Raw genomic sequence first — 27,502 nt, forward strand, 5'->3', positions numbered from 1 at the left:
GTACGCCAATTACCATGTTTCTCTTTTATTAGTGTCGATATCCTGGACATAACTCCATAGCAACACATAGGGAAATTCTTTTAGTTTCAGCTGTGAAGTTTTATTGATTATGTGGATGTACCATAGTTTAACTTATCCTGGGTTAATATTTATTTTGAGGAAATGCTGATATATTTTATTATTTTTAACATAAATACAAATTAATGTAGTACCTTGTGATTGTATCTGCTTGATTTCTATAGTTATCATCAAATCTTGTAATCCAGTGGTGTTTAGTTTCTACAACTACCTTCGAACTCATCCTTTGCTAATTCGAAGAAGCCTTGCCTCCCCTGAAGGAACTTTGGCAACTGTAGGTCTCAAAACTGAGAAAAACTTTGTTGATAAAATTAACCTCATAGAAAGAAAATTATTTTTTACCACTGCAAATGCTCATTTTAAAGTTGGTTGTCCTGTTTTAGCCTTGGAGGTACTCTCCAAAATTCCCAAAGTTACCAAAATACCTGCTTTACCTACAAAAAAAGATCAACCTGATTTTATTTCTAAGAAAATGGTTGATATACCTTCAGAATCAAAAACTCTGAGTGATGGCAAAAGCAGTTCTGGCATTGATTGGTCAAATGTGACTTCATCACAATTTGATTGGAGTCAACCAGTAGTAAAAATTGGTGAGGAACCTCTTACTCTAGATTGGGGTGAAGATCATGACAGTGCCTTAGAAGAAGAAAAAGATGCAGTTGGTTTAGTAATGAAAACGACAGTGCCTTAGAAGAAGAAGAAAAAGATGCAGTTGGTTTAGTAATGAAAAGTACAGATGTCAGGGGAAAAGAGAGACAAGAAGATCAGAAAGCGTCAGACCCTAATATGTTACTGACTCCTCAGGAAGAGGATACCGAAGGCGATACTGAAGTTGATGTGATTGCTGAACAACTAAAATTCAGAGCTTGTTTAAAGATTCTTATGACTGAACTGAGAACGCTGGCTACAGGTTATGAAGTAGATGGAGGAAAACTCAGATTTCAACTCTATAACTGGCTTGAAAAGGAAATTGCTGCCTTGCATGAGATATGTAATCATGAAACAGTTATTAAAGAATATGCCAGTAGAATATATTCTAAAGTAGAAAGTGATCTCCTGGATCAGGAAGAAATGGTAGACAAACCAGATATTGATCCCTATGAGCGTCACCAAATAGAAAGACGAAGATTGCAGGCCAAACGAGAGCATGCTGAGAGACGAAAATTGTGGTTGCAGAAAAACCAAGATCTCCTGAGAGTGTTTCTTAGTTACTGTAGCCTCCATGGGGCCCAAGGTGGTGGTCTGGCCTCAGTAAGGATGGAACTCAAATTTTTGCTACAAGAATCACAGCAGGTATGAACTTCATTTTGTTTTCAATCTTGGTCATTTTAACAATTTCAGTAGTTCTTCCAGTTATAGCTATAAAGCTCCTTTTTCTAGTTATTAATCTACTAGCTAATCTAGAGGAATATGTTCACTTCCTCTATAGGAGGCAGATATTTATTATCTACATGGTTCTTTTTAGACTAAAGTTTTGGGAATTAGGAGTAGGCTTAAAAGAAGACCACATCTATGTCATACTCATCTCTATCTTCTGTATCTAACATAGTACCTGGTATATAATGTGTGCTCAATAAATTTTTGTAGATGGGGCAATAGGTACATGCTTATACTTCTTATATTCTAATATCAATCACCAGTATTTTTATCAGGTAGCTATAAATTGCTTTTTTCTCCTCTAACTACTTTGAAAAAATAATCTATTACCCACAGGAAACTACAGTGAAGCAGCTCCAGTCTCCACTACCATTACCTACCACCCTACCTCTGCTTTCAGCAAGTATTGCATCAACAAAAACAGTCATAGCTAATCCTGTATTGTACTTAAATAATCACATCCATGATATACTTTATACTATTGCTCAGATGAAAACTCCACCTCATCCCAGTATTGGAGATATGAAGGTAATGTAAATTTTATGATCATTTGATATTGTACACACTGAGAAAGTAAATATGTTATACTTGTCTTACAATTTGAACTTAGAGGAAATATTTTAAACTGCTCTTATGTGCTATCTATTTACTCCTGATCAGTTCAAGAGACAATAGGGTGGCGAAGGCCTGTGGTAGGGGGCGGGGCCAGAGGGGTCAATGGGGGAAAAAGGGAGACATACGTAATATTTTCAACAATAAAGACTGAAAAAAAAAAAGACTATTTGTCCAGTGAATGTAATTTAAAATTAAGTCTTCTTACTTCTGGAGAAGGCGACTTCCTTTAAGACAGGCAAGTACTCTTTTGGTAATAAAATTAATTCCCTAGATAGTATTCTTGCCACTTAACATTCCTTTAGATCCTCCATTCCCCTTAAATGAACCAGTAAGTTAGAAATGTAGGACTTATTTGCCTTCATACCAACATATTGTGAAAATGCAAGTTCAAAGAGGTATTTTGAGAGAACCGAGATCAGAAATAGTCCAAGAGAAAGTATTCCTGTAACTATTTCCCTGATGATTTTGTTTGCTCTGCAGTATTTAGGGATAATCAGAGTTTTGGCAGAGTTATTACCCAAAATTAGACCCATCCCTTGTTTTTAAAAACTTAAAAAATATATATAGATTTTAAGAAACCCTAGGGAACTTGGGAGGCTCTGGAGAGCTGTCAGACTTCCACTGTGCGAGTCCACGTGTATCTGTGCTGTGATTTCTCCAGTTCCAGTGGCCAGTGCCACTTCAGGTCCCCAACATTTTTATTTTTAATTTCTTTTGTTTGAAGGTGTGTTTGATCTCTGGTTGTACATTCTTCTGAAGGACCCAAGATTTTACTGGTCACATCAACCTATTAGAGACTTCTAATCCATAGCATAAATGAATCCATGTCACTATTCTAGCAGAGATTACTTAAATTATTTCTTAGGTTAATGTGGACATATAGAAATGCATGAATGCATATAAATTCTAATTAAACATTTCCAATTCCTAGAAATTTAGATGAGGCTTTCTAAGATTATGAAACTGTTTCTGAAGTCCCTTCAAAATTTTAAGATTTTATGAGTCTGAAGATGTTATTTCAACATGGCATTTTAGAATGTGGTTTTTATATTATGTTGATAATTTTTAAACTTTCTAAATTAAAAATTCTAAGACTATTCACTACTCATAAGTACTTAGTACATTAGTTGCTTCTGGAAAATCAGCCCTTTCACAGAGTGATTGATATATTTTCTAAACATTTAATTCATTCTTATTGATAGGAACAGGTCTTTATTTTCATCAAGGGGAATTTCATAAGGCAAGCTTAAATAAAAGTTCTGAAAAGCCTATACTTACTTTGGTTCTGCTGTTTTTACATTTTAAGCTAATTGTTAGCAAGCTGAATTAGCTTTGTTGTGGGCATGCATATAAAGTTGGGTGAGTCTTATTATAGAAGTTTTAAAGTACAGTTAGTAGTCTCATATAGGAGGATCTAGTCTTATGATATTGCTAGTTTCTTGGGTATTTTCTGATTTTTTAAGATATTACTATTGTGTAGAAATGTTAGTACAAAATGTAATTGTGGCTGTTTTGGTTTTAGGTGCATACACTTCATTCATTAGCAGCATCACTTTCTGCATCAATTTACCAAGCATTATGTGACAGTCATAGCTACAGGTAAAAAAAAAAAAAATTGCTGAAAATAGTATTAATACAGCAAAAATATTAAACTGTTCCAGAATTATATTAAGGTTCTATTTTCTAGGGACTGAAAAATCCTCAAATATGACTGCCATGTTTACTCCCATAAATGAGAGAGAATGAAAAAAACCCCAAATATTTGTTTAGCTATCATTTAGTAACAACAGAGACATATAGAAAATGACAAATAGTAAATAGAAATTATCATCATCACTATCTTTTTGTTTCAAGAAGAGAAGTGTTCACTATCCAAAATAATTTATAAAATTAGTTTCCTCATTTTTTTTCTTTTCTTTAGGAAATATTTCTTTAACATTGGATTAACTTCTGTTTATGTAGTTGGTTTTAACCAGAAAGAGGAAGTACTTTTGAAATATGAAAAGGTACATTCCTAACATTGAATTGTTAAAATCAATTTTATTTGCTAATTTACATATAATATGAAAGTCTTTGGAAGTGACATCCATTAGAAATTCTATAATGGTTTGAATTTTTTAAAATGTTAAGTTGCCTTCATCAGTGTGTACTTTGCATTTTAATGACTAGGGCTGTATAGGTAGTAAGAAATTGAATCACTTGGAAAGGTGACCCAAATATAAATGAATTATATTAATAAATGAAAGCTTATACTCTACATAGAATTACATTAAATTCATGTTAAACATATGTCTAAATTTTTTTTTCTTGTAAATTCAGCAGCCTTTTGTGGAAAGATTTGATTTGCATTAGGAATTACCCTCTCAAAATGGCCTGTTTGATTTTAGCCTTAGGAGGCCTAAGTATTCCACCGACTTAAAAATGTAAATAAGAAAAAAACACATTTATTTAGTTGACTGTGGTCATTTTTTTAAAAAAATATTTTATTGATTTTTTATGACTTAAAAATGTAAATAAGAAAAAAAAACATTTATTTAGTTGACTGTGGTCATTTTAATGCTCAAAGACAATTTGCTTGTTATGAATCTCTGGTTAAAATGCCACCAAATGAAAATTCATATAAATTTTTTTTAATGTGCATTTTCTAGTCCTTAAGCTATGATTAACTCTCAAGGGTGTCAGCTTTACTTTTGCTTTTCTATTTTCTTCAACTCTACAAAGATGAGGGAAATAAATATTTAGGCATATTTTGGCTTTAGAATTAGGTATTTCTAAAATAAGATTCTCCAGATTTTAATTCATATTTTAATTCAGGGTTAAGCTATCACAACTTTGCAGAGCTAAGAAATGCACCACAATAGTACCCTGAAACTTTCTAATATATCCTACTACCAACAGCAGTCTCCTTACCTCAAACTTTTATAAAAAATAAAAATGAATAGTAGAGAAAATATATTAAAGTATTAAGGGACATCTGGAAAAGATTAAATGTCATCTGCCCAACGTAGTAAAATTTGGTATTTTGTTAAAAAAAAATCAATAAACATTGTTAACTAATTTCAAGAGCTTTCTAAAATAAATTCTTACTAGAACAGTGAATGGAGTTTAAGAATTTTTTAATTATAATTATCTAAAATATATATGTATAAAGTGAAATTGCTTATTACCTCTATTATGATGATAAATAACTGGACCCTTATGTTTACTTTGGCAGTCAAACGGAAGGAAATCAGTTTACAGGAATGGCATATCAAGGACTTCTGTTAAGTGATCGTCGAAGACTAAGGACAGAAAGCATTGAAGAGCATGCAACACCAAATTCTTCCCCTGCTCAGTGGCCTGGTGAGAATTTCAGTGTTTTCTTTCTTTTTAAAAAAAATCTATTTGGCAATTCTTTTCAAAAAGCTACCAACTGGTTTCCTGGATGTTGTGCTTTTTTGTGGATTTGGTGGTTTTTCGTTTTTGATGATGTTTTTTTGCCATGGAGTAAGTACTTAGTACTGTAATGTTGTCTGAAGACTCCAGAAGTTGAGGCTTCAAAAGCAGCACTGTTGACCAGCATAAAAAAGCAAGTTTAACATCTTTTGTAAGGGTGTGCACATTATCTTCCATATCCTTGGAAATTCTGAATTAGAGGTGTAGAGGGCAACAATCACAGAGGTGTTCTCACAGATATATTAGAGAGAATATAATTGTTCTCAAATATACATTTATATTTTAGGACAGGAGTGATCATTTTATAGCACATATGCCATACTGCTATCCGCCAGTCCTTTTTCTCCAGTTAGCTCTCATTCTCTACATTTCAAACCTTCCCCACTTTCTTAATAGCCTTTTCTGGTTTACCATTGTCATTTAATTTTTACTCTATTTGCTTTATAACTCTGAGTTTACATGTTAATGATCATTGTGAAGAGTGGCAGGAGGAAGAGGTGACAAACTCAAAGTGTGTATTTAAAATTCATTTTTACATAAGTTTATAGAAACACTGTTGTCATTTTAGCTTTATATTGAAATAATTTCAGATTTTATAAAAAATTGCAAAAATAGTATAAAGGATTTCTAACCTTCATATAGAATTCCCTAAATGTTAACATTGTATTATACTGCTTTATCATTCATTCCTTCTCTTTTTCTCAGTCACTCACTTTGTGTGTGTGTATACATTATATACTAGAGCACGAAATTCATGCACAGTGTGGGTGGGAGGGTCCCTAAGCCTGGCCTGCACCCTCTCCAATCTGGGACCCCTTGGGGGATGTTGGACATCCCTCTCACAATCCGGGACTGCTGGCTCCTAACCACTTGCCTGCCTGCCTGCCTGCCTGATTGTCCCTTACCGCTTCTGCCTACCAGCCTGATCGCCCCCTAACCGCTCCCCTGCCGGCCTGATTGACGCCTAACTGCTCCCCTGCCAGCCTGATTGCCCCCAACTGCCCTCCCCTGCTGGCCTGTTCACCCCCAACTGCCCTCTCCTGCTGGCCAGATCGCCCACAATTGCCCTCCCCTGCTGGCCTGTTCACCCACAACTGCCCTCCCCTGCCAGCCTGATTGCCCACAACTGCCCTCCTCTCCTGGCCTGTTCGCCCTCAACCGCCCTGCCCTGCTGGCCTGTTTGCCCACAACTGCCCTCCCCTGCCAGCCTGATCGCCCACAACTGCCCTCCCCTGCAGGCCTGGTTGCCCCCAACTTGCCTCCCCTGCTGGCCAGTTTGCCCACAACTGCCCTCCCCTGCCAGCCTGATCGCCCACAACTGCCCTCCCCTGCTGGCCATCTTGTGGTGGCCATCTTGTGATAACATCGCATGAGGGCGTGACACCACCTAGGCTTTTATTATATAGGATATGTGTTTTTTTCTGAAATATTTGTAAGTTGCAAATATAATGCCCTTTTAAATCTACATTTATCAGTCTTTCCTAAAAACAGACATTGTCTTGCATAAACCTAGTGTTACCGGTGAAACGACAAGACCTCAGTTCTTGTTTTCTTGAAGGAAAGATTTCAATCAAGAGACAAAGTGCAGCAAAGCAAGCAGGAATTTATTGGCTGAAGCAAAAACACATTTAGGACAGTGAAACAAGGAAGGGCATAGAAGAAGCAACGGGAGAGCCTAGGCTGGGCTTCTTTGGCTCACTGGGGAAGTCAGGAAAAGGGGGATTTGGAGACAGGTTCAGGGGGTTAGCCTGGGACGAGCTGCCACTGCCCATTGCTCGCCTAGTTGCAAGTCTCATGGGGACTTAGAAGGAAGAAGGGGAACGGGAGAGTGCTCCCTGTGGGGAGAGTGTGCACTGGGTCCTTTATCCCAAGGGCATTTATCTCTCTTGCTGGTGGAAATCTTAGGGGAGATCTCACGGGAGGGTCGTAATAGAATAATCATCAGCTTTTCCAGGTGTGCTCTTTCAGGGTCATGGTCTCCACTGGTGCCAGGGCAGGGGTCATTAGTTAATGTAGCTGGTTCTGAGGCAGCCATGGCTTTACTTGTGTGATTTTCTAGGCCTGGAGCTGAAATACGACTAGATGTTATCTTTAGGGAGGAAAAGGTAAGGGCTTCAAACCACATGACCAGTAATATGAAAGATGAGGGGTCCAAACCTCATGACCAGTGATATACTAGGGGAGGAGAGGTCACCCTGGGGGTGAGGTTCTTGTTTTCCCAGTTGTGCCCCTTGCTAGACACCCAGGGCTTTCTGCCCTGGTGAGTTTCTGTACCTGGCTCATCATCCTTGCTCTGCTCATGTCTGTCTAACTGCCTATAACGTTTGCACAGTTATAATTCAGCATCTTAACATTGATGCAATACTGTAACCTATAGATTTTTTTCACATTTCACTTTTTGTCCCACTAAATGTCCATGTAACATTTTAGTTGTAATTTCTCATGAGCTTCCTTTAATATGGAGTAGTTCCTCGTTTTTTCTTTGGCACTTTTGAAGAGAACTAGTCAATTATCTTTTAAGAATGCTCCTCAATTTTTTTTTGATATTTTCTTAATATTAGATTCACATTATGTAATTTTGGCAGGGATACCACAAAAGAGATATTGTGCCTTTCTCAGTGTAAAATATCAAGGAGTACACAATGCCAGTAGGTCCCATTACTGGGATTACTGCCCTTGATCTCTTGGTGAGGTGGCTTCTTCCAGATTTCTCCTTTGTTAAGTTACTTTTTTTCCCCTTTGCAGTGAATAATGATCTTTTGAAGAGACAGTTTGAGACTGTAAAATATACTTTTACCCACGAATTCTAGCCTTTTGTGATGATTTTTGGCTGAATCAGATATTGCTGTGGGGTTACAAGATGGTGATTTTATAATTCTGTCATTCCTTCTACTTGAAATTATACTGAAATTGTTTGGTAAGGAAGAGCTTTCCCTTCTACCCTTTTAAGTTATTTATTTACTCATTTCTTATACCAGTATATAATATTGGAATCTTATTTTGTTTTATAGGTTATAAGCCATTCCTATCATTATTTTGTCACTCAAATTATGGAAATATGTATTTCATATAATATAGTTACATAATTATAGTTAAATTGCAAATTTAGAATTTTTTCCTTCTTGAGCTTTATGCTGATATACTTTTTATGGTATTATATATCCTTACAGGTGTGAGCTCACTTATTAATCTCTTGAGTTCAGCACAAGATGAAGACCAGCCAAAACTGAACATTCTGTTATGTGAAGCTGTTGTTGCTGTTTACTTAAGTTTATTGATACATGCTCTTGCCACAAATTCCTCCAATGAATTGTTTCGACTTGCAGCCCACCCGTTAAATAATCGAATGTGGGCTGCTGTTTTTGGAGGGGGTGTAAGACTTATTGTGAAGCCTCAAAGACAATCAGAAAGTATTTCAGGTAAGATTAATGTATGTAAATGTAAATAATTACCATTGTTAAAGACTTTTAACACTTTAAGAATTTCTATTTTGAAAATTAGTGATTGTTGAAGTGTAATCACTGTTATTATGCTAGTAAATAACTAAACTCATGTTAGAATAAGAAATATACAATGAACAATTTTGTATACCAGGACAAAAAAAGAAGTAGAGGAAAGGTAAAGGTAAGTTAAGAGACAATGTTAAGGAATGAAGCCATGGAAAAAAGATAGTTTTTAATTAGAGAAAGGATATTTAAAATTTTTTTAAAAAATTTTTCACCCTGGCCAGTGTGCTTAAGTGGTTAGAGCATCAGCCCTCCCACCGAAGGGTCTTGGGTTTGATTCCTGGTCAAGGACAGATACTTGGGTTATGAGTTTCACTCATTCACCTGGTTTTTTTATTCTCTCTCTGTGTGTTTTCCCTCATGGACTTGAATATATTTTTCATCTCACTTTTTAAAATGATAGGATATGGTGAGATGTAGACTAATGCCATAGGGAAGGTTTCCATCTTGGTGCTGAAACATAGAAATCATCTTGATTCATCTGTAGAAATGGTCATATTACAGTTGAGCAATCAGTGGCAATTTAAATGGCACAGGTTCTAACCTGTGTCCTTTGAGCCCAAGGTAGATTTAAGAGAATAGGTTGCTGTGTAAGTCAAGGTAAGAGAGGAGATCACACCCACTCCTATTGCTTCTACTCCCATTATATGTAGGTGACTCTTAATCTTTATCTTTCTACCTAGTTGTAGTCCACCTTAAACTTAAAGTTTTCCCCCAAAATAATTTCTCTTCCTGAATTTTCTGTTATTTTTTATGGTAATTCATTCACACCAAGTTATCTACACTTTAAACCTCTGACTATGCATTCATATTTACATTCACTTAACACCTACTATCTGCCAGGCAGTGTTCAAGATTCTGGAGGTATGGAGTGAACAAAACAAATTCTTTACCTTCATGAAGCTTACATCTAGTGGAGGTAAAATTAACAAATAAATAATATCTCAGGTCTGATAAGAACTCTGATAAAAATAAAGCAGAGTAAGTGGAGAGTGATGATGGGGCGGTGATGAGGACAATTTAGTTAGGGTAGTCAGAAGGCACATTTCTGATTAGGTAGCATTTGAGCTGTCTTATGGAGTAGTTCCTCTAAGTATGTATTCGTATTTAGGGAAGTCAGTGATCACACCATGCTGAGCATTCTAGGCAGATGGAGCAGTGAGGGCAAAGTTCATGAGATAGGACTAAATTTGGCCTTTTCTAGGAACTACAAAGAAAGCCAGAATGGTTGTCATGGGGTGAGGGTGGAGGAGTGTTTAGAGATGAAGTAAGGTCAGTAGCTGGGGGCAAGGTCATTTAGGGTTTCATGGATCATTGTATGGACTTTAGTTGTTTTTCTAAAGAAAGATAGGAAACTACTAGAGGTTTTTAGCATAGGAGTGACATAATCTATTTAGGTTTTCAAAAGATCCATTCTAGGTGCTGTGTGAATAGACTATGCGACAAGAATAAAAGTAGGGAGACTGGGTGGGAGGCTATTTTTAGGCCACTTAAAAGATAATAGTGGGCCTGACTGGTGTTGCTAAGTGGTGAGAGCGTTGGCCCTTGCACTCTATTCCCAGTCAAGGGCACATACCTGGGTTGCAGGTTTGATCTCTGGCCCCAGTCAAGGCATGTGCAGGAGGCAACCAATTGACAGTCCCCCACTCCCACCCTTCCTCCTTCCTTCTCTCACTTCCTCCCTCACTTTAAAAATCAATGGAAAAAATATCCTTGGGTGAGGATTAAAAAAAAAAAAAGACCAAAAAACAGGTAATAATGAGTTACCATCAAGAATGAATGGATTTTATCATTTCACAATATATGTAAATCAGACAGACTATCATGCTGTACACCTTAAACTTACACAGTGATGCATGTCAATTATTTCTCAGTAAAACTGGAAAAAAGACTGGCAATACAAGTGTTGGCAAGGATGTTTAGCAACTGGAACTTCAATATGTTATTTGTGGGAATGTAAATATGCAACCACTTTAGAAAACAGTCTGAGAGTTTTTATAAATTTATCATGTGACTCACCCTGTGTCCCAACAATTCCCCCGTTAATTATTTACATAGAAGAAATGAAACCATAATTCACACAAAGTCTTATAAATAAATCTTTATGCAGCTTTATTCATAATAGCTCCAAACTGGAATTAACCCAAATGTCAGTCATCTAGTGAGTGGGTTCAAAAAAAAAAAGATGGGTAAACTATGGTATACACATATCATGGATTGTTACTCAGCATAGAAAGGAATGAAGTGCGAATATGAATATATGCTATAACCAGCATGAACCTCAAAAACATGCTAAGTGGAAGCCAGACACAGACGTCACACATTATATGATTCCTTTTATATGAAATATCCAGAATAGGTAATCCATAGAGACAGAAGCAGGTTAGTGGTTGCCATGGGCTAGAGAGGGAGGAATGGAGAGTGATTGCTTAATGGGTTTGGGGTTTTCATTTGGGGTGATGAGAATACTTTGGAATGAGATAGAGGTGGTGGTTGCATAACAATGTGAAAGTACTAAATGCCACTGAATTGTACATATTTGGTTACTTTTATGTAAATTCCACCTCATTTAGAAAAAAAGTTAAAGGGGGGTTAGCATAGGTCATATTCTGGATATAATGTGGAGTTACTGCTGATAGTTGATGAATTGTGTGCGGTGTGGGAGAAGGAGGAGTTGACATAGAATTGTCATTTTCTTTGATGGGGAGATTTCGGAGTGGAGTGGGTTGATTTCTACTTTCTGGTTCTCCTATATCCAATGACTTCCTGAATCCTTTTGATATTTCATTTATGTATTCCTTGTATCTAATACTTGTTCTCAGTGTTTACCACCTGCAGTATTAATTCAGGCCCTTCTTATGTCATCTTGGTACATATTCCTTTCTAATTGATCAAAGAAACCACATCTCATCGTATGACTAGCTCGAGACGTTTTTTGTGAGAATGCCCATAGGATAAGCTTCCAGGCTCTTATCCACAAGGTAGTCCTGGCCTGACTCTAGACCAGTGGTTCTCAACCTTCTGGCCCTTTAAATACAGTTCCTCATGTTGTGACCCAACCATAAAATTATTTTCGTTGCTACTTCATAACTGTAATGTTGCTACTGTTATGAATCGTAATGTCAATATCTGATATGCAGGATGGTCTTAGGCGACACCTGTGAAAGGGTCGTTCGACCGCCAAAGGGGTTGCGACCCACATGTTGAGAACCGCTGCTCTAGACTGTTGCCCTCCCTAATGCTTGTCTGGCAAAAGTAGTTTACTCAAACCTGTCATTTGTTTCTTTCGTCCCTTCCTCTTTTCCCACTGAGCCTCTGCCCTTTTAAGGCATGCTTTACATCCTACAATTCAGTGACTCTTTCTTGGTCAGCATAGCCAGAAATGACCACTCAAGCACTTTCCTTATGACTATTGAATATACCATTTATTTAGTACATTGTACCTAGAATTATTTTAGTCCTTATTCTGTACTGCAAAAAGACTGTTCCATGGCAAGATATTCTTTATGCTCTGTTCTCATCTCTGCCATGATGGCTGGAACACTGATGGAGTAACTAGAAGACTTTAGAAGCACTAAACTCTTTAGATGCAAGTAGGTAATTTAGTCTGAACTAAAACATGGCAAAAGTGGTATGAAAAGTAAGGTTAATTTACTGGATTAATAATGGAAAATAAATGCTTTTCCCCCCTCTTTTTTATTCAGCACCTTCTCTTCCTTCTGAAGACATAGATAAACACCGGAGGAGATTTAACATGCGAATGCTGGTCCCTGGAAGGCCTGTGAAAGATGCTACTCCACCACCAGTGCCTGTAGAAAGACCATCTTACAAAGAAAAATTTGTTCCTCCTGAACTTAGTATGTGGGATTATTTTGTTGCGAAGGTAAGGGACATGAGGAATGCAGGTTTTGAGTGTGTCTGTTTTATGAACTCTTGCCAATGCATCACATAGGACTGAGGGGCAGCTTCTGGGCTGAACCACCATAGCTTAGACCAGTGATGGCGAACCTTTTGAGCTCGGCGTGTCAGCATTTTGAAAAACCCTAACTTAACTCTGGTGCCGTGTCACATATAGAAATTTTTTGATATTTGTAACCATAGTAAAAGAATGATTTATATTTTTGATATTTATTTTATATATTTAAATGCCATTTAACAAAGAAAAATCAACCAAAAAAATGAGTTTGCGTGTCACCTCTGACACGCGTGTCATAGGTTCGCCATCACTGGCTTAGACATTTAATCTCTCACATCCAGAAACTGGGTATTCATTCAGTGAGCATCAGATACATGAGAATGATTAGATACCTGATATGGATGAGACAGACTGTATGGGACTTAGGTATAAACCAGAAGTCAGTTTATTAACATGTAGTCAGCATCATCATGTGCCTGGAATACTTGTAGGTTCCCTTCATCTGATTATCATCGTTTCCCTGGTCAGCATAGAACTAGAGCAGGAGATATTTAGGGGTTTTATTGTTACCAGTCCAAAGAGGATACTCAAAATGTCAGAGTTTAGAGTAAGGAAAGGTTTATTGATCAAGAAGATGCCAATTCAAATGAGAAAATATTTTATACAAAATAAAAATGAAAAGCAATGTAACCAAGTTTATGGAATGCAAATAAAGCAGTGGTTACAGGGAAATTTATAGTTTTGAATTCTTATATTAGGAAAAAAAGATTAAAATCAGGTATCAAAAGACTTACCATAAGAAGCTAGAAATATTAAAGAAAAACTAAAATAAAAGGTAGAAAATATTACAGATAAAAACAAATAAAATAATAAGAAAACAATAATTTATCATGACAGAAAGGAGATTGGTGGTTTCCTGAAGCTGAGGTTGAGTTGGAAAATTGAGAAAGAGCAATAGGAATCTTTGAGGATGAAGAAAATATTCTATATTTTGACTTGGGAAGTGGTTACATAAGTGTATGTATTTGTTAAAAACTCAATTAATTGTATGTGTAAAATAGATAATTTTTATTCTAGATAAGCTATAATAAAGTTGATTTTAAAAAGTATTTTAGGAAATTGAACAGTGATAATATTTGAATAAGAGTTATGATTTATGTAAGATAAGATTATGATTATTTTAAAAATAAAAAATCCTTATTCAGTAGGAAAAAAAAAAAAAGAAGGTGCCAATCCTCAAATCCTTCTTAAGAAAGTATGGAGTTCAAGTTTCTTTTATGTCAAGGGAAGGGAAAATGGGAGGGGCTATTTTTGTAAAATCTCAAACCTCAAGCAGAATTTCTCTAATGATTAGCTTGTCTAAAGTAGGAGCTATTAGCCCAAAGGCTCTGGAGACAGCAGGCTCAAACAGGATGGACACAGAGAGACTGCGCATTTCACCTGTTACATTAGCAGGCCATGGTGTGGCCCCTGACACATCTTTGGTTCTCCAAGCAGAGGAAATGTCTCGGGGGATCAGAATCCTTATGGGGACTAGATCCATTGTAGTCCCATTAGTATCATGTTGGGTACATCACTTGCTCTTTGGCACTTTTGCTTTTACGAGCTCATCACCCTCTATTAATATTTTCCTCTTTATATGTGTTAACACTGTGGTCACCTTACAGTAAGTGCACAAGAGGGAATACATCCCCCATCATGCCTCCTCCCAATGTTAAGTTAGGACAAAGATAACCCAATTATATGTTTTAAAATAACTTTACCTTTTATTTCAGCCATTTCTCCCTTTGTCTGATAGTGGTGTTATATATGATTCTGATGAAAGTATTCATAGTGAAGAAGAAGAAGAAGATGATGATGAATTTTTTTCAGGTTCACGAATACAGGAGCACCAAGACCCAAATTCCTATAGGTAAATTGCCTTTTCTTTTATAGAAAAATCCTTATAATACTAATTTTAAGTAACATTATCATGAACTTATACAAGAACGGATTTTTGTTTTTAGGTAAAGAATTCTGTACCTTTGAAGTAAATTTCCAGACAGTACAATATTTCTTTCACATCCACTTTTAAATAGTAGCTCATATACAGAGCACAAGCACAAACATTTTTAGTGAGGGGAAAGTACGTAATTTATTGATGTGCTACTAGATTGATGTGCCTGTGGTAATTTCCAGATATTGCAAGTGTAACATAAGGATAATACAGTTGAGGATAATTTCCTTTTGTCCCCCTTGAACAGCTGGGTTCTTCTGCATTTGGCAATGGTTAAGCTAATACTTCACAATGTCAAGAATTTTTTTCCATTTGCTGGATTGGAATTCTCTGGTAAGTCTGGAATTTGAAAATTAATGTTATTAATGTTGATAAATATAATAAATTACCATCTTTAGAAATCCATATGAAAGGGCATTTGGTGCTAAAAAAAAATACTACATTGGGGCTTTAAGAGGTCTTGTTTATTTTACGCTCTAGTCTATGGTTTTAAATACATAGCAAGAATTGCTATCTTCCTAGAAGGTTGCAATATAAACCAAAAAACTAGACTGGAGAAACTAGACATTTCCTCGGTTCATTTTAGAGAGCTGGCTTTTGCTTTGTTGAAAGCATTAAGAATCCAAATGATACCCTGGCCAGTGTGGCTCAGTTGGTTGAGCATCAGTCATCCTGTGCACTGGTTCGATTTTGGGTCAGGGCACACACCCAGGTTGTGGACTTGATCCCTGGTAAGAGGTGTGCAGGAGGCAACCAATTGATGTTTCGCTCTCACATTGAAGTTTCTCTCTCTCTCCCTCTCCCTTCCTCTCTCTCAAAAAAAGAAAAAAATCTTTAAAAAAAACTAAATGGTATTAGATTAACATTTTTAAAGTTATTTGTACTAGTATATTTAGAAGTTTTGCCTGTAAATTCAGGTTTGATAAATATGTGGATGATGATCAACATTTTTTATCAAATGAAATGACATATTTTATCACTTTGTAGAGTTGCCTGTAACATCACCATTAGGTATTGCTGTGATTAAAAACTTGGAGAATTGGGAACACATCTTGCAAGAGAAAATGGATCAATTTGAAGGTCCACCCCCTAACTACATCAACACATATCCAACTGACCTATCAGCAGGAGCTGGACCAGCTATTCTTCGAAATAAAGCAATGCTAGATCCTGAAAATACTCCGTTCAAGTAAGAGTGCTTTTTAAATGTCTTCCTGGAAGACAGCTTGGCAATATATGCCAATAACCTCAAAACATTCATAACTTTGAACCTGCAATTCTATTTCTAGCAATATACACTAAGGAAACATAAGAAATCTTGTTAGAAGATTATTTTTCCCAGGATTACCTATAATTCAGTAGGCATTACTTTTATATTCAGGGGAAAACCTTTATTATTATTTTTGTTATTTTAAGAACTCTTACAGAAATTCTTTGAGGTAATCTACATATGCAAACACGATGCTACTGTACTGACCTTTTGTCAGTAATTTAATAGTAAACACATTGTTCTTCATAGATGCTGTGATCAGTGAAATGTTCTTCTGGGTCCCTATCCTAAATGGCATGCTTTTTCTCTTGAAGCAAGAGCATTGCTCATAAGCTTAAAGAGCAGGGCTTTTTAGCTTGTTAGGAGGTTAGAAATGAAATTTATGACTATCTTCATTAGTGATATGCTTTTAACCAACAGAACCAACCTAATGTATAATTTTAAAAGACTAGGAGATTCATTTGACTCTCAGCTCAATCTGTTCATTCAGAAAACCTGTAATTAGATAATTAATTGCTAGATTTTTAGAAAAACTAAAAATTAAAAGTGAAATTACAAAATTTTGTTAAGTTTAATGTTGTAACTTCTTTGCTATGGATAATGGAAGTTTTTAAAAAAGTACCTGTAAATGTGAAACACATTTTCTGTAGACTGAAAGAGTGATATGTTGATTGTTTTACTAGATCCCGGGATTCCTCTGCACTTCCAGTCAAACGACTTTGGCATTTCCTTGTTAAACAAGAAGTCCTTCAGGAGACATTTATTAGATATATTTTCACTAAGAAAAGAAAGCAGAGTGAGGTATTTTGAAAAAATTTTTTTCTGTTGTAATTTTTGTTTAGTTTTCTTTAATATATCTAACAGAGTCAGTGCTTGATTTATTTTGAGATTTTTTTTTGGTTGGAACTTACTATCTTTCATACATCATGGGTAATAGTTTACCAAACTACAATAAATTATTTTAAGGTTAAAAACTTAAAATTTTCATTTCATAGCAATGAAACAACATAGGTCCCTTGATAAATCATGTATACTCAAGTGAAATTTGGTACTTCTTTTATAGTATTTGCCATAGGGCTTTTCTATTTGATAAACATTTTGATGGATGGTTTAGGGAATTTAATATATAAATGAGTGTGCTCTGTATTATTATTCTCTGAATATCATTTAATTGAAAATACAACATAGCCCTTTAAAAGCATTTTATTAGCATTTAAAAATAAACAAGATAAATTTTAGAAGCAACAAATTCAGAGAATAAACTACAGAAATAACAAATTCAAAATGAAGGAAGATGGCTTTTAAACCTTGGACATTGCATGGTTAAGCTAAATGTAAATTAGTAATGTGATACCACTCAGGATTTAAGGAGACTCGGGAATTTGGGAGACTGGCACTGTGAAATGATCTCTTCCTTATACAGTGAGGGTCCATAATATTGGGAATTTGGGAGACTGGCACTGTGAAACTTAAAATGATCTCTTCCTTATACAGTGAGGGTCCATAATATCTTTTATACGAGCATTTCAGTTTATTTGGCCATTTAATGAGGTAATGGGCAGTTTGGATTGTGTTCTCAGGATAGAGTGTCAGATGTGATTAAAGATTTGGCAAACAGAATTTATAAGAAAAGAAGATGAATTATATTTCACTTAGGAAAGTGAAAACTGAGAGGGACAGTCCACACGATTGTTTTCCAACGTAAATTAGAAAATTGCTTCTCAGTTTTCCCCTTACCTAGGGCAGCAGAACCTAGCGAGCTTGTCTCCCACTTACCTAGATGGTAATGGTGGGCAGCCCTTGTGACGTCTTTTATTTTCTGTCTGGATTTAAAATTTATGTACTTACGTAGGAATTGGGGGATTGAACTATAGAGATTCTTTTAAGTCTTTTTTGATAATAAACAATAAACCCTGATGGTATTAAAATTATTGATGTAGGATTTGTTAGGGGAATCAGAGCCAAATTCATTTCCTCTTTCATTTAACCCACTGTTTACACCATGTTCTATAGTGATGCTGAATCCAAATGCCATAAAATAAGATACAGAAATCTAAGAAATAGATTTAAAAAAATAGATACTTGTTTAATTAAAGGTCTCTTATTCACAGAAAACTAGTTCATTGAAGGATCCATTTTCTTTGTATTTAGTTCTTCAAATTACTAAACATAATGACTTATTGAAAATATGCTTTAATTAGTCATAAGGTTTGTAGCAGTTTGACTGGGTTGGATTGTCAGAGTCTCAGATTACTGTGGGAATCCGGGGGTTGAGGTTGTTTGGACCCTGAGATTCTTGTCTTGCCCTTGCCGTTCAGGTTCTGTTCTTTCCCTCTTCCTTAAGCCTCCCCATCCTTTATACCCCCTCAGTCTCTGTGCTCTTGGGATCAGCAGCCAAATGTGTGTTATCTGCTATTTTTGTACCAGCCTAGGATCTCCATGGGCAGGGAGGTAGGACAGAGATAAATAGCACATTTCTTAAAATGCTATGTAAGCATTGGTTGGCTCTACGGCAGTGGTTCTCAACCTGTGGGTCGCGACCCCTTTGGGTGTCAAACGACCCTTTCACAGGGGTCGCCTAAGACCATTGGAAAACACATATATAATTACATATTGTTTTTGTGATTAATCACTATGCTTTAATTATGTTCAATTTGTAACAATGAAAATACATCCTGCATATCAGATATTTACATTACGATTCATAACAGTAGCAAAATTACAGTTATGAAGTAGCAACAAAAATAATGTTATGGTTGGGGGTCACCACAACATGAGGAACTGTATTAAAGGGTCGCAGCATTAAGAAGGTTGAGAACCACTGCACTATAACCTCTGAGCCTCAGTTTCTTCGTCTGTAAAGTGGGAGGGGGTAGAGTAACAGTGTCTATCTGTGCCCAGTGCCTGAAACACCTGACTGATAGGAGGAGCTCAACAAATAGTCACCTGGAAGGTGACCTGGAGTGAATACAGACTTAGACCAAGATTTTCTTGAACATTGTAAACTTAATTCATTTTAATCTCTGCATGCCCCGTGACCCTAGCACAGGACCGGCACAGGACTGGTGCGGGAGAGCACTTGCTGGGAGAGTTGGAAGCAGCCATGGATGGGCAAGTGGGCACAAAGATGTGTGCACGGGTGGGTGGATGGACAGGCATGTAGCTGGATCAATGATGGATGGAGAAGTCGGACATCTGGGTGTATAAATGTGTGCTAAGTGGGGGGAGTGGAGGGATGGTGGGTGGGTGGGGTGAGGGTAGAAGAAATAAATACGGGACACGCCCTCATTGTGATCTGTCTGCTGGAGGGCTTCAAGATGGAGTGAACCCAGAAAGCACGTATCAGCAGGCCAAGGCCCACGTGAGGCAGCAGCTCTGCCTTTACGAGTGTGTTCTCCAGGCTAACCCACACGGGGATGGTGTGGCCAGGACACAGGTGACCTGCACCACTGTGTGCAGTAATGACATGTGGAGGCGGCTTCGACTTTATCACTCCGAGCAGGAGGGAGGCCTGGACTAGGGCCTCACACCTTAGAACAGCACCTGGTGGGGGCAGGCGATTCGTCCGTACCTTGGAATTCTGTGTGGCCATTAAAAATGGAACGGCTCTTTATGTCTTGAGTGGAATAAACTCTGATATATCATTAAGAGGGGGGGAAAAATCAAGGATTAAAAAACAAACTACCCATCTACTAAGAGAGTTTTATCTTTTTAAATCATTAAATAGGATTTTGGTAATCAATAAATTTGGTAAATTTAGTGGATTAGTAAAATTGGCAAGCTAATCCTAAAAGTGCTAACATTCTGGCTAATTTAAAAAAGACTTCATAAAATTCTTCTGAGAAATGCCTAAATTTTAGATGAAACTAATCCTAAAAGTGCTAACATGCTGGCTAATTAAAAAAAAGACTTAATAATAAAATTCTTCTGAGAAATGCCTAAATTTTAGATGAATTCACGTGGAAGTTTTACTCATTGGCTATATTAAGAATATTCCACAAAACAGGTGTTGGTGAAATTGATCAATGTGACAGACTCAGCTACGTGATACAGGCAAATAGGTTGCTCTGCAGTTTGGCCCCGGCACACGTTTCCTCCTCCACTGTCAGGTGCAGCATCCCCAGAGCACCTGAGCAGCTGCTGACAGCAGGGGCAGCAAATTTGGTCCTTTTGGCTTTAAGTAAAACAGCCACTTCAGGAGTGTATTGCTCTGATCAAACCTTCAGAGGTTTCCACAACAGAGCAGAAGTATTACTTCTAACTGTAGATTACAGTTTAAGTTCGAACTTTAAGTTATATAACTGATATACAAATAACTAGTTTTTATTTTGAAAGTTTTCATATATGTAACAGTTACATTAACTTTAATTTTGCCTGGTTTGCTTTGTGTTGTGTTTATGTGATAACATCACATTTTACTCGGTTTAATTTCTTTCATGACTTTTTCTTTTAAAAGGAAACCTTGCATATTCATTTTACCATCTTTAAGTGATGGAGTGACCATTGCAGTTTGAAATTTTTCATTCTCTTTATAATTTTGTTTCATGCATGGCTTTGTGTTTGTGACGGTGTGGTGTTATTTAGTTTGTAGAAGAACATGTGGAGCATGTCAAACAAAACTCCGTAGCAGAAGATTGCCACAGCAAGGTAGTATTCCAAGCTCTTGTATTTAGCTAATTCTTTCAAGTGCAAGGAACTAATGCCTGATCTTTAATACTAACCATGACCTGCCCAGTTAGTCAGAGTACTCATTGCACCCATACACCTCAGTGACACACGGCAGGAAAAGCTGCACTAGGTCTGGCTCTCCCTGCCACTGGTTCTTCTCTTTCCTGCTTTCTGTTCCATCTCTACTTAGGTCACATTTTCCAGTCTGTTCTTAAACATGATTATCTCTCTTCTTTTTATAAGTTATTGACTTCAGAGAGAGGAAGGGAGAGGGAGAGAGTTTTTCCAGTCTGTTCTTAAACATGATTATCTATCTTCAGAGAGAGGGAGGGAGAGGGAGAGAGAAATAGAAATATCAATGATGAGAGAGAACCATTGATTGGCTGCCTCCTGCACGTCCCTGCTGGGGTTCGAGCCCACAACCCAGGCATGTGTCCTGAGTGGGAAACGAACCGTGACCTCCTGGTTCTTGGGTCAACCCTCAACCACTGGGCCACACCAGCTGGGCTCTATCTTTCTTCTTGATTCTGCCTCTTTCCTTCCTGTCACCTTTGACCCTAAGCCACTGCACCTTCCTGTCATCAATTTCCTTCATTCCTTTCTATTTTCTTTCCAACTTCTCCTTAGTCCTGTCTCATCACCTTAACATTTTATTTCTTATGCGACTCCTTTGTCTTTCTATGTCTTTTTTCCTTTACTCAAGCCTCTTATGTATACACATTCTTATTACAGTCTTTCCTTCCTGTCACCTTTGACCCTAAGCCACTGGACCTTCCTGTCATCAATTTCCTTCATTCCTTTCTATTTTCTTTCCAACTTCTCCTTAGTCCTGTCTCATCACCTTAACATTTTATTTCTTATGCGACTCCTTTGTCTTTCTATGTCTTTTTTCCTTTACTCAAGCCTCTTATGTATACACATTCTTATTACAGTATCTTTGACTGTTTTGGAAGAGGTAAGAGAGACATATTACTGCCATAAATACTAGTGAAGACTATGCTAGCTATCTTTTATGACAGTTAATCATTATCCTATAATCAGAATGGAAATATTTATAATTGGATGATTACAGGGCACCAGCAAATTTAAGCTAATTTCAAAGCTAATTTTCAATACAGTAAAATTACTACTCCCTTTTTACTTGCTGCTGCTGCTGCATTTTCTCCTTACCCTTTTCTTTAATGTTGTGGGGAGTGCAGATCTCTACACAGAGCTGTGCTGCAACAACTATAATTGCCGACAAATGTTTTGCAGGTTGAAGCTGATCTGGGTTATCCAGGTGGAAAGGCAAAAATAATTCATAAGGAATCAGACATGATTATGGCATTTTCTATTAACAAGGTAAAAGCTTTAGTCATTATAAAGACTGTTGTTCTTTTTAGTGAAATTGACTGAATTATTGACTCTGCCTTTGCTTTACAGGCAAACTATAATGAAATTGTTTTGGCTTCAACACATGATGTACAAGAACTCGATGTTACTTCCCTACTGGCCTGTCAGTCATACATGTGGATTGGAGAAGAATATGACAGAGAATCCAAAAGGTTGGATTGTGTTACGTAGTCAATTTTAAATGCAGTTTTCTTCAAAAGGTTAAATGTTTTTGCACATGATTTGAATTATCTTGAAAAGTATATTTTTATCTACCTTCATTTGGGTAGGAGACAAACATAAGCAAATTACTCATACTTGTTCCATTAGACCCTGAACTACTTACTCATTGAGTCAGAATAATCTCCAACACCAAAGTCTAATGTTGACAGTTGCCACTTTGACATTTAACCCCAAAGAAATGCCAGGAATTACACAATATTCAGTAAATTCAGCTGATCTGGATAATTAAAGCAAAAGGCCGTATACACAAATGTATTCATTAGACTGATGAAGCATGTTTACTGAGTAATTTCCAGTGTTTCTTCTTATCTCCTTATAGGCATACCTTTATTACAGATAAAAATGTGGACACTGTACCAAACATTTTGTAACACTTTCCTTTTTTTGGGTTTCCCCTCCACATTTGCCCTCCCTCTTGCTTTTTTCCGGACTCTCGAAAATTTTATGTGCTTGGGAATGGTGCCATGATAACCTTTCTCCTGTTCTGTTTTCTACTTTGTCAGTGTATAATATAACTAGATTTCAATATCACACTTCAGGGTAGATATAACCATCATAAAAATTACTTTAACATTTTTATGTGATAATTAATATCTTACTCTAAGAAATCTTTAAATTCAAATTTCTTTAAAATGTATGAATTTGATACATGGGATTACTCTACTTGAAGAGAACATATACTCTTTTTCTAAAAAGAAAATCTCTATTAAATATTCCAAAACAAACATTTGTTCCAACTTGTGTAATAATAAATTTATCACTGAACAACATTTGACTAAATTTATATTTGGCTAATGGAAAAAGTTAACCAGAAAGAAAATTGGTTATGATTAGGACATATACTTAAGTTTTCCTCATGGATATTTCTTTCTTTATTTTTACATAAAGACTGTCCTGTGTGTACATAAGTTCTATAATTGGAATGTGTTAAGAGAGAAAGGAATTTTCACAATAACACATAAATGTTTTTCACAGTTCAGATGATATTGATTATCGTGGTTCCACTACCACTCTTCATCAACCCAGTACATCAGCCTACTCAGCAAGTCCGGCGCATCCACTTTCATCTCTGCCCTGGCTGGGCAGTGGACAGACTAGCACTGGAGCTAGCGTGGTATGTCACTTAATATTAGGTGTCCTTTCTGGATATGGACTCTCTCAAAATAAGTTGAAATCACTTTGACCTAGGAATGATCCAGAAGGTTGGGGCAGTGGCCAATTAGTAGATCATATAATAATAAAGTCTAACATACTGTGAGTTTCCGTGTCAGATGCATGCTTTTTCTCACAACAACCCTCGGTGGGAGGTGCTGTTATTATCCCCCATTGTCATTTTATAGATGAGCAAACTGAGAGGCACAGAGTGAAAAAGTAGAGTCAACGAGGAATTCATGTCTACTCTAAGTGTGTGAAAGCGCATCAGTAGCATTGCTAGTCACTGTAGTTGAGGGGGTCCCCTTCTCATGTTCTGTGAAGACCCTGGAGATACTCCTTGTCTTCAGGGAGGGGCACTTGGAGGATAATTCCCTTTATCACTAGATGAAGTGCCTGGTGTCCTTACCGTGCACACGGGCCGGGGCTCTGCCAGCAAGTGACTTGCTTCCACAGGCTGTTCAGACAAGTGTCGTACATTAAGTGGTTCAGAAAATCCACAACAGGATTTATTTCAGTAATCAGCCAGTTGTAAAAGAATAAATGTTATCAGAATTAGAGGTGGCATGAATCATATCCCTCCTCACCTCTTCTGTTATGCACAAAATAAATTCATTTTTATTATCTTCTTTTAAAGCTTATGAAAAGGAATCTACATAATGTTAAGAGAATGACCTCACACCCTGTCCATCAATACTGTAAGTATTTTATTTATGATCCAAAGATTGTATCATTTTGAAATTGTTTTATAGAATGGAAAATATTGGAACTCTTTCTTCGGCTTCTTTATTTCTTCTCTTTTGCCTTTCCTCTCGTGTTTCAGATCTTACAGGTGCTCAAGATGGCAGTGTACGCATGTTTGAATGGACACGACCTCAGCAACTTGTCTGTTTCCGCCAAGCCGGCAATGCAAGAGTAACCAGACTATATTTTAATTCTCAAGGCAACAAGGTTAGTTCTTGGGATTACTGCTAAACTCATCTGAAAATAATTGTGGCTGTTCATGAGGAAATGGTTAGTAAAACTACATCTAAAAGCAAATTCAGTGACCCTGTGTTTAAGCCAAGCAGGTGGTTTGTTGGTGTCTCTTTACCCCCTCATCTCCCAATAACAGCATAAATTCACAAAATTTTGTGTGGATTAATTAATTATCCTCTTAAAGATACTAAGTATTCTGAGAGGGTAAAGAACTCTGTTGAGTGTGTTGGTGGTGCCTATAAGCACATTCAAGCACCTGAGAGAAACCTTCCAGTTTCTTACTGAATTGTACTACAGAATATTGGAGGAGAACAGTAACATAGGTGTGGGAAAGCATTTAAAAGGCAGCAGGCCATGGCTGGGTGGCTCAGTTGTTTGGAGCGTGTCCCCACACCAGAAGGTGGCAGGTTCGATTCCTGGTCAGGGCACATGCCTAAGGTTGTGGGTTTGATCCTCAGGAAGCAACCAATAGATTTCTCTCTCTCTCAAATCAATAAACATATCCTCAAGTGAGGATTTTTTTTTAAAAGGTGGCAGGGTATTTATAGTATTTGGACCTTCTTGGGACCTACAGCAACAGAAACATATGTGTAGACAGAATATTAGTTAAGAGCAGGCTAAAGGCCTCTGGTTTCCATAAATGCTCTTACCTGCGAGATGGATGCTAAGAAGCTGTGTTTAATACTTATGCCTTTTTCACAGTGTGGTGTTGCAGATGGCGAAGGTTTTCTGAGTATCTGGCAAGTAAACCAAACTGCAGCGAATCCTAAACCTTATATGGTGAGTATCACTCAGCATTCCCAGAGCGTGTAGAGGCCACTTGCTTATGAAGAGTCTGTTTCAGACAGTGAATCTCATTGGCGGATCTGGTTAGAAGGAGACAGTCTGTCCAGCAACCACAGCCCAGAACCCATCATTGCCCTGGTTTAAGATTGAAATGACCTGAAAAAAAAAAACCCCTGCTTTTCACAGCTGAAGGGCAACCATTAGATTTGGAAATTTTCACAAGATTTTCATTAGCATAGTCCTACATAGGATACATTTTCATTACACTTTTATCCATTTTGAAAATTCTATTTTTATTGATAGAATTTTGTAGTGATACCTGTGTTAAGAATCAGACAGGTTGCAGGTACAGTCATCCCTTGGTATCTGTGGGGGATTGGTTCCAGGACCTCTGTGGGTGCTGGAATTCCTTATGTAAAATGGCTTTAGTCTTTGCATATAACCTACAGACATCCTCCTGTATATTTTAAATTACTTATAATACCTAATACAATATAAGTTTTATGTAAATAGTTCTATTATACTATATTGTTTAGGGAATAATCACAAGAAAAAAAGTCTGTACATGTTCAGTACTGATGTAGCCATCTCTGGCCTACCTAACTACAGATATACACCAGCAACAGTGTAACTTTTAAAAAATATATATTTTTGACCTGAAGATATGGAGGGCCAACTGTATTCCAGTTTTCTCCAGAATTTTGTTTAGTAGATTATAAAATAACCAATCCCAATAGGCTGCTTTATTCATGAATCCAAATCATACTACAACACGTGGTGATACAGACAAGCATATTTTCACTGGGTGGGTGAGGCAGGAAGAGAGGTGGAAAATCGTGCTATTCTATGCAGAACTTTCACTTCATATGTTTTGATTTTATAGTGTCTTGAACCGTAGTGTCTTAAACCTCCAGGGTTTGGATAGATTCCAAAATACTTTTAAATTTCTTTTTCTAGACTATACACATATTTCATATACATAACATTTCTCTTAAATTGGTTCACTACAGACTGTATCATAAAGTCTTTACAGAAATGGAAGTGATCTTGACTATTATTTACCTTCAGTCAGATCTGTCCCATAATAATTTGAAATAGAAAAATATGTTTTATTTTAAAATACCCTGACATCCTTCTTCTGGGTCCTCACTTCCAAACTTCTACTCATCCAGCTAATCCAACAAGAAAAGTTCTGCCTGACTCGGTAAATGGTTTCCACGGTGCTGAATAGCCGGAGGAGCTGTTTGAGACAGCTTCACACCTTTGGGTTATTTGCTGAATCACCCACTTTTGATCTTGTTTTTATAAGAACTAAACTTCACCAGGAGTGTGGGTAGGAAGCCAGGGAGGTGGTAAGGAAGGTGGATGGTTACAAAGTTAAGGTGACTCAAGTCCTTCCTGTTGTGGTCTAATACAAGAGCGTATGTAAGAGTTTTTCTCCCTGGATGGTTGTTTATTATGATTTATATTTTTAAAGTTTATTAAGTATATTTGAGATTATTAGTACTAAAATTGTTTGATTGAGCCCTTACTTAACCAAGCCATTTAATTATATGAAGTTCATGTGCTTGGTACCTTTGCTATGTATTCTAAAAAATATAACCTTTAATTCCCTGTTTTTTTCATCCTTTTCCAGTTTTAAAAAAATTGGGTATTAGCCAAATAATATGCAAATGACTGCTAATTCTCTTACTATCACTTATTCTTTATTCTAGACTTTTAAAAAACTGTTCTTAGCTCATGCATATAGTATATTATTCGCAGAACTGTGTTTTTACTGTACCAAATTTTATTGGATGTTTAGATAACATCCACTGCACTTTGTTTTCCATAGACTTGGCAGTGCCACAGTAAAGCCACAAGTGACTTTGCATTTATTACCTCTTCAAGTCTAGTTGCCACATCTGGACAATCCAATGACAACAGGTAGGTTGACAGAAAAGCAAAATAAGAAATTAGTGGTGTTTTTTGGCAGACAGGTTCTTGGAGGCTTTTTCCACCCCAGGAATACAAAAACTTTCTTTGATTAGTTTTCCTTACCAAAGAGAAAAACAAAAATTATTCCTAATTTAGTCTGTCAATAAGCATGTATAATTATTATGTTAAAGCTA

General features: G+C 36.7%; 1 protein-coding gene across 1 annotated transcript in view; it reads left to right on the plus strand.

Annotated features, from left to right (window-relative positions):
• DMXL2 (Dmx-like 2) overlaps positions 1–27,502 on the plus strand; it is a 172,161-nt gene that overhangs the window by 139,793 nt on the left and 4,866 nt on the right. The window contains exons 26-44 of the mRNA XM_014537836.1: positions 243–727; positions 784–1,371; positions 1,792–1,983; positions 3,593–3,669; positions 5,285–5,412; positions 8,676–8,924; positions 12,716–12,894; positions 14,703–14,839; positions 15,171–15,256; positions 15,911–16,112; positions 16,877–16,994; positions 20,778–20,840; positions 22,116–22,202; positions 22,284–22,405; positions 23,451–23,589; positions 24,265–24,325; positions 24,451–24,578; positions 25,308–25,385; positions 27,226–27,317. Of these exons, the coding sequence (XP_014393322.1) occupies positions 243–727; positions 784–1,371; positions 1,792–1,983; positions 3,593–3,669; positions 5,285–5,412; positions 8,676–8,924; positions 12,716–12,894; positions 14,703–14,839; positions 15,171–15,256; positions 15,911–16,112; positions 16,877–16,994; positions 20,778–20,840; positions 22,116–22,202; positions 22,284–22,405; positions 23,451–23,589; positions 24,265–24,325; positions 24,451–24,578; positions 25,308–25,385; positions 27,226–27,317 (3,211 nt within the window). The remainder of the gene's footprint in view (positions 1–242; positions 728–783; positions 1,372–1,791; positions 1,984–3,592; positions 3,670–5,284; positions 5,413–8,675; positions 8,925–12,715; positions 12,895–14,702; positions 14,840–15,170; positions 15,257–15,910; positions 16,113–16,876; positions 16,995–20,777; positions 20,841–22,115; positions 22,203–22,283; positions 22,406–23,450; positions 23,590–24,264; positions 24,326–24,450; positions 24,579–25,307; positions 25,386–27,225; positions 27,318–27,502) is intronic.

The sequence above is a fragment of the Myotis brandtii genome, unplaced genomic scaffold (genome assembly GCF_000412655.1).
Source record: "Myotis brandtii unplaced genomic scaffold, ASM41265v1 scaffold182, whole genome shotgun sequence".
NCBI lineage: Eukaryota > Metazoa > Chordata > Mammalia > Chiroptera > Vespertilionidae > Myotis > Myotis brandtii.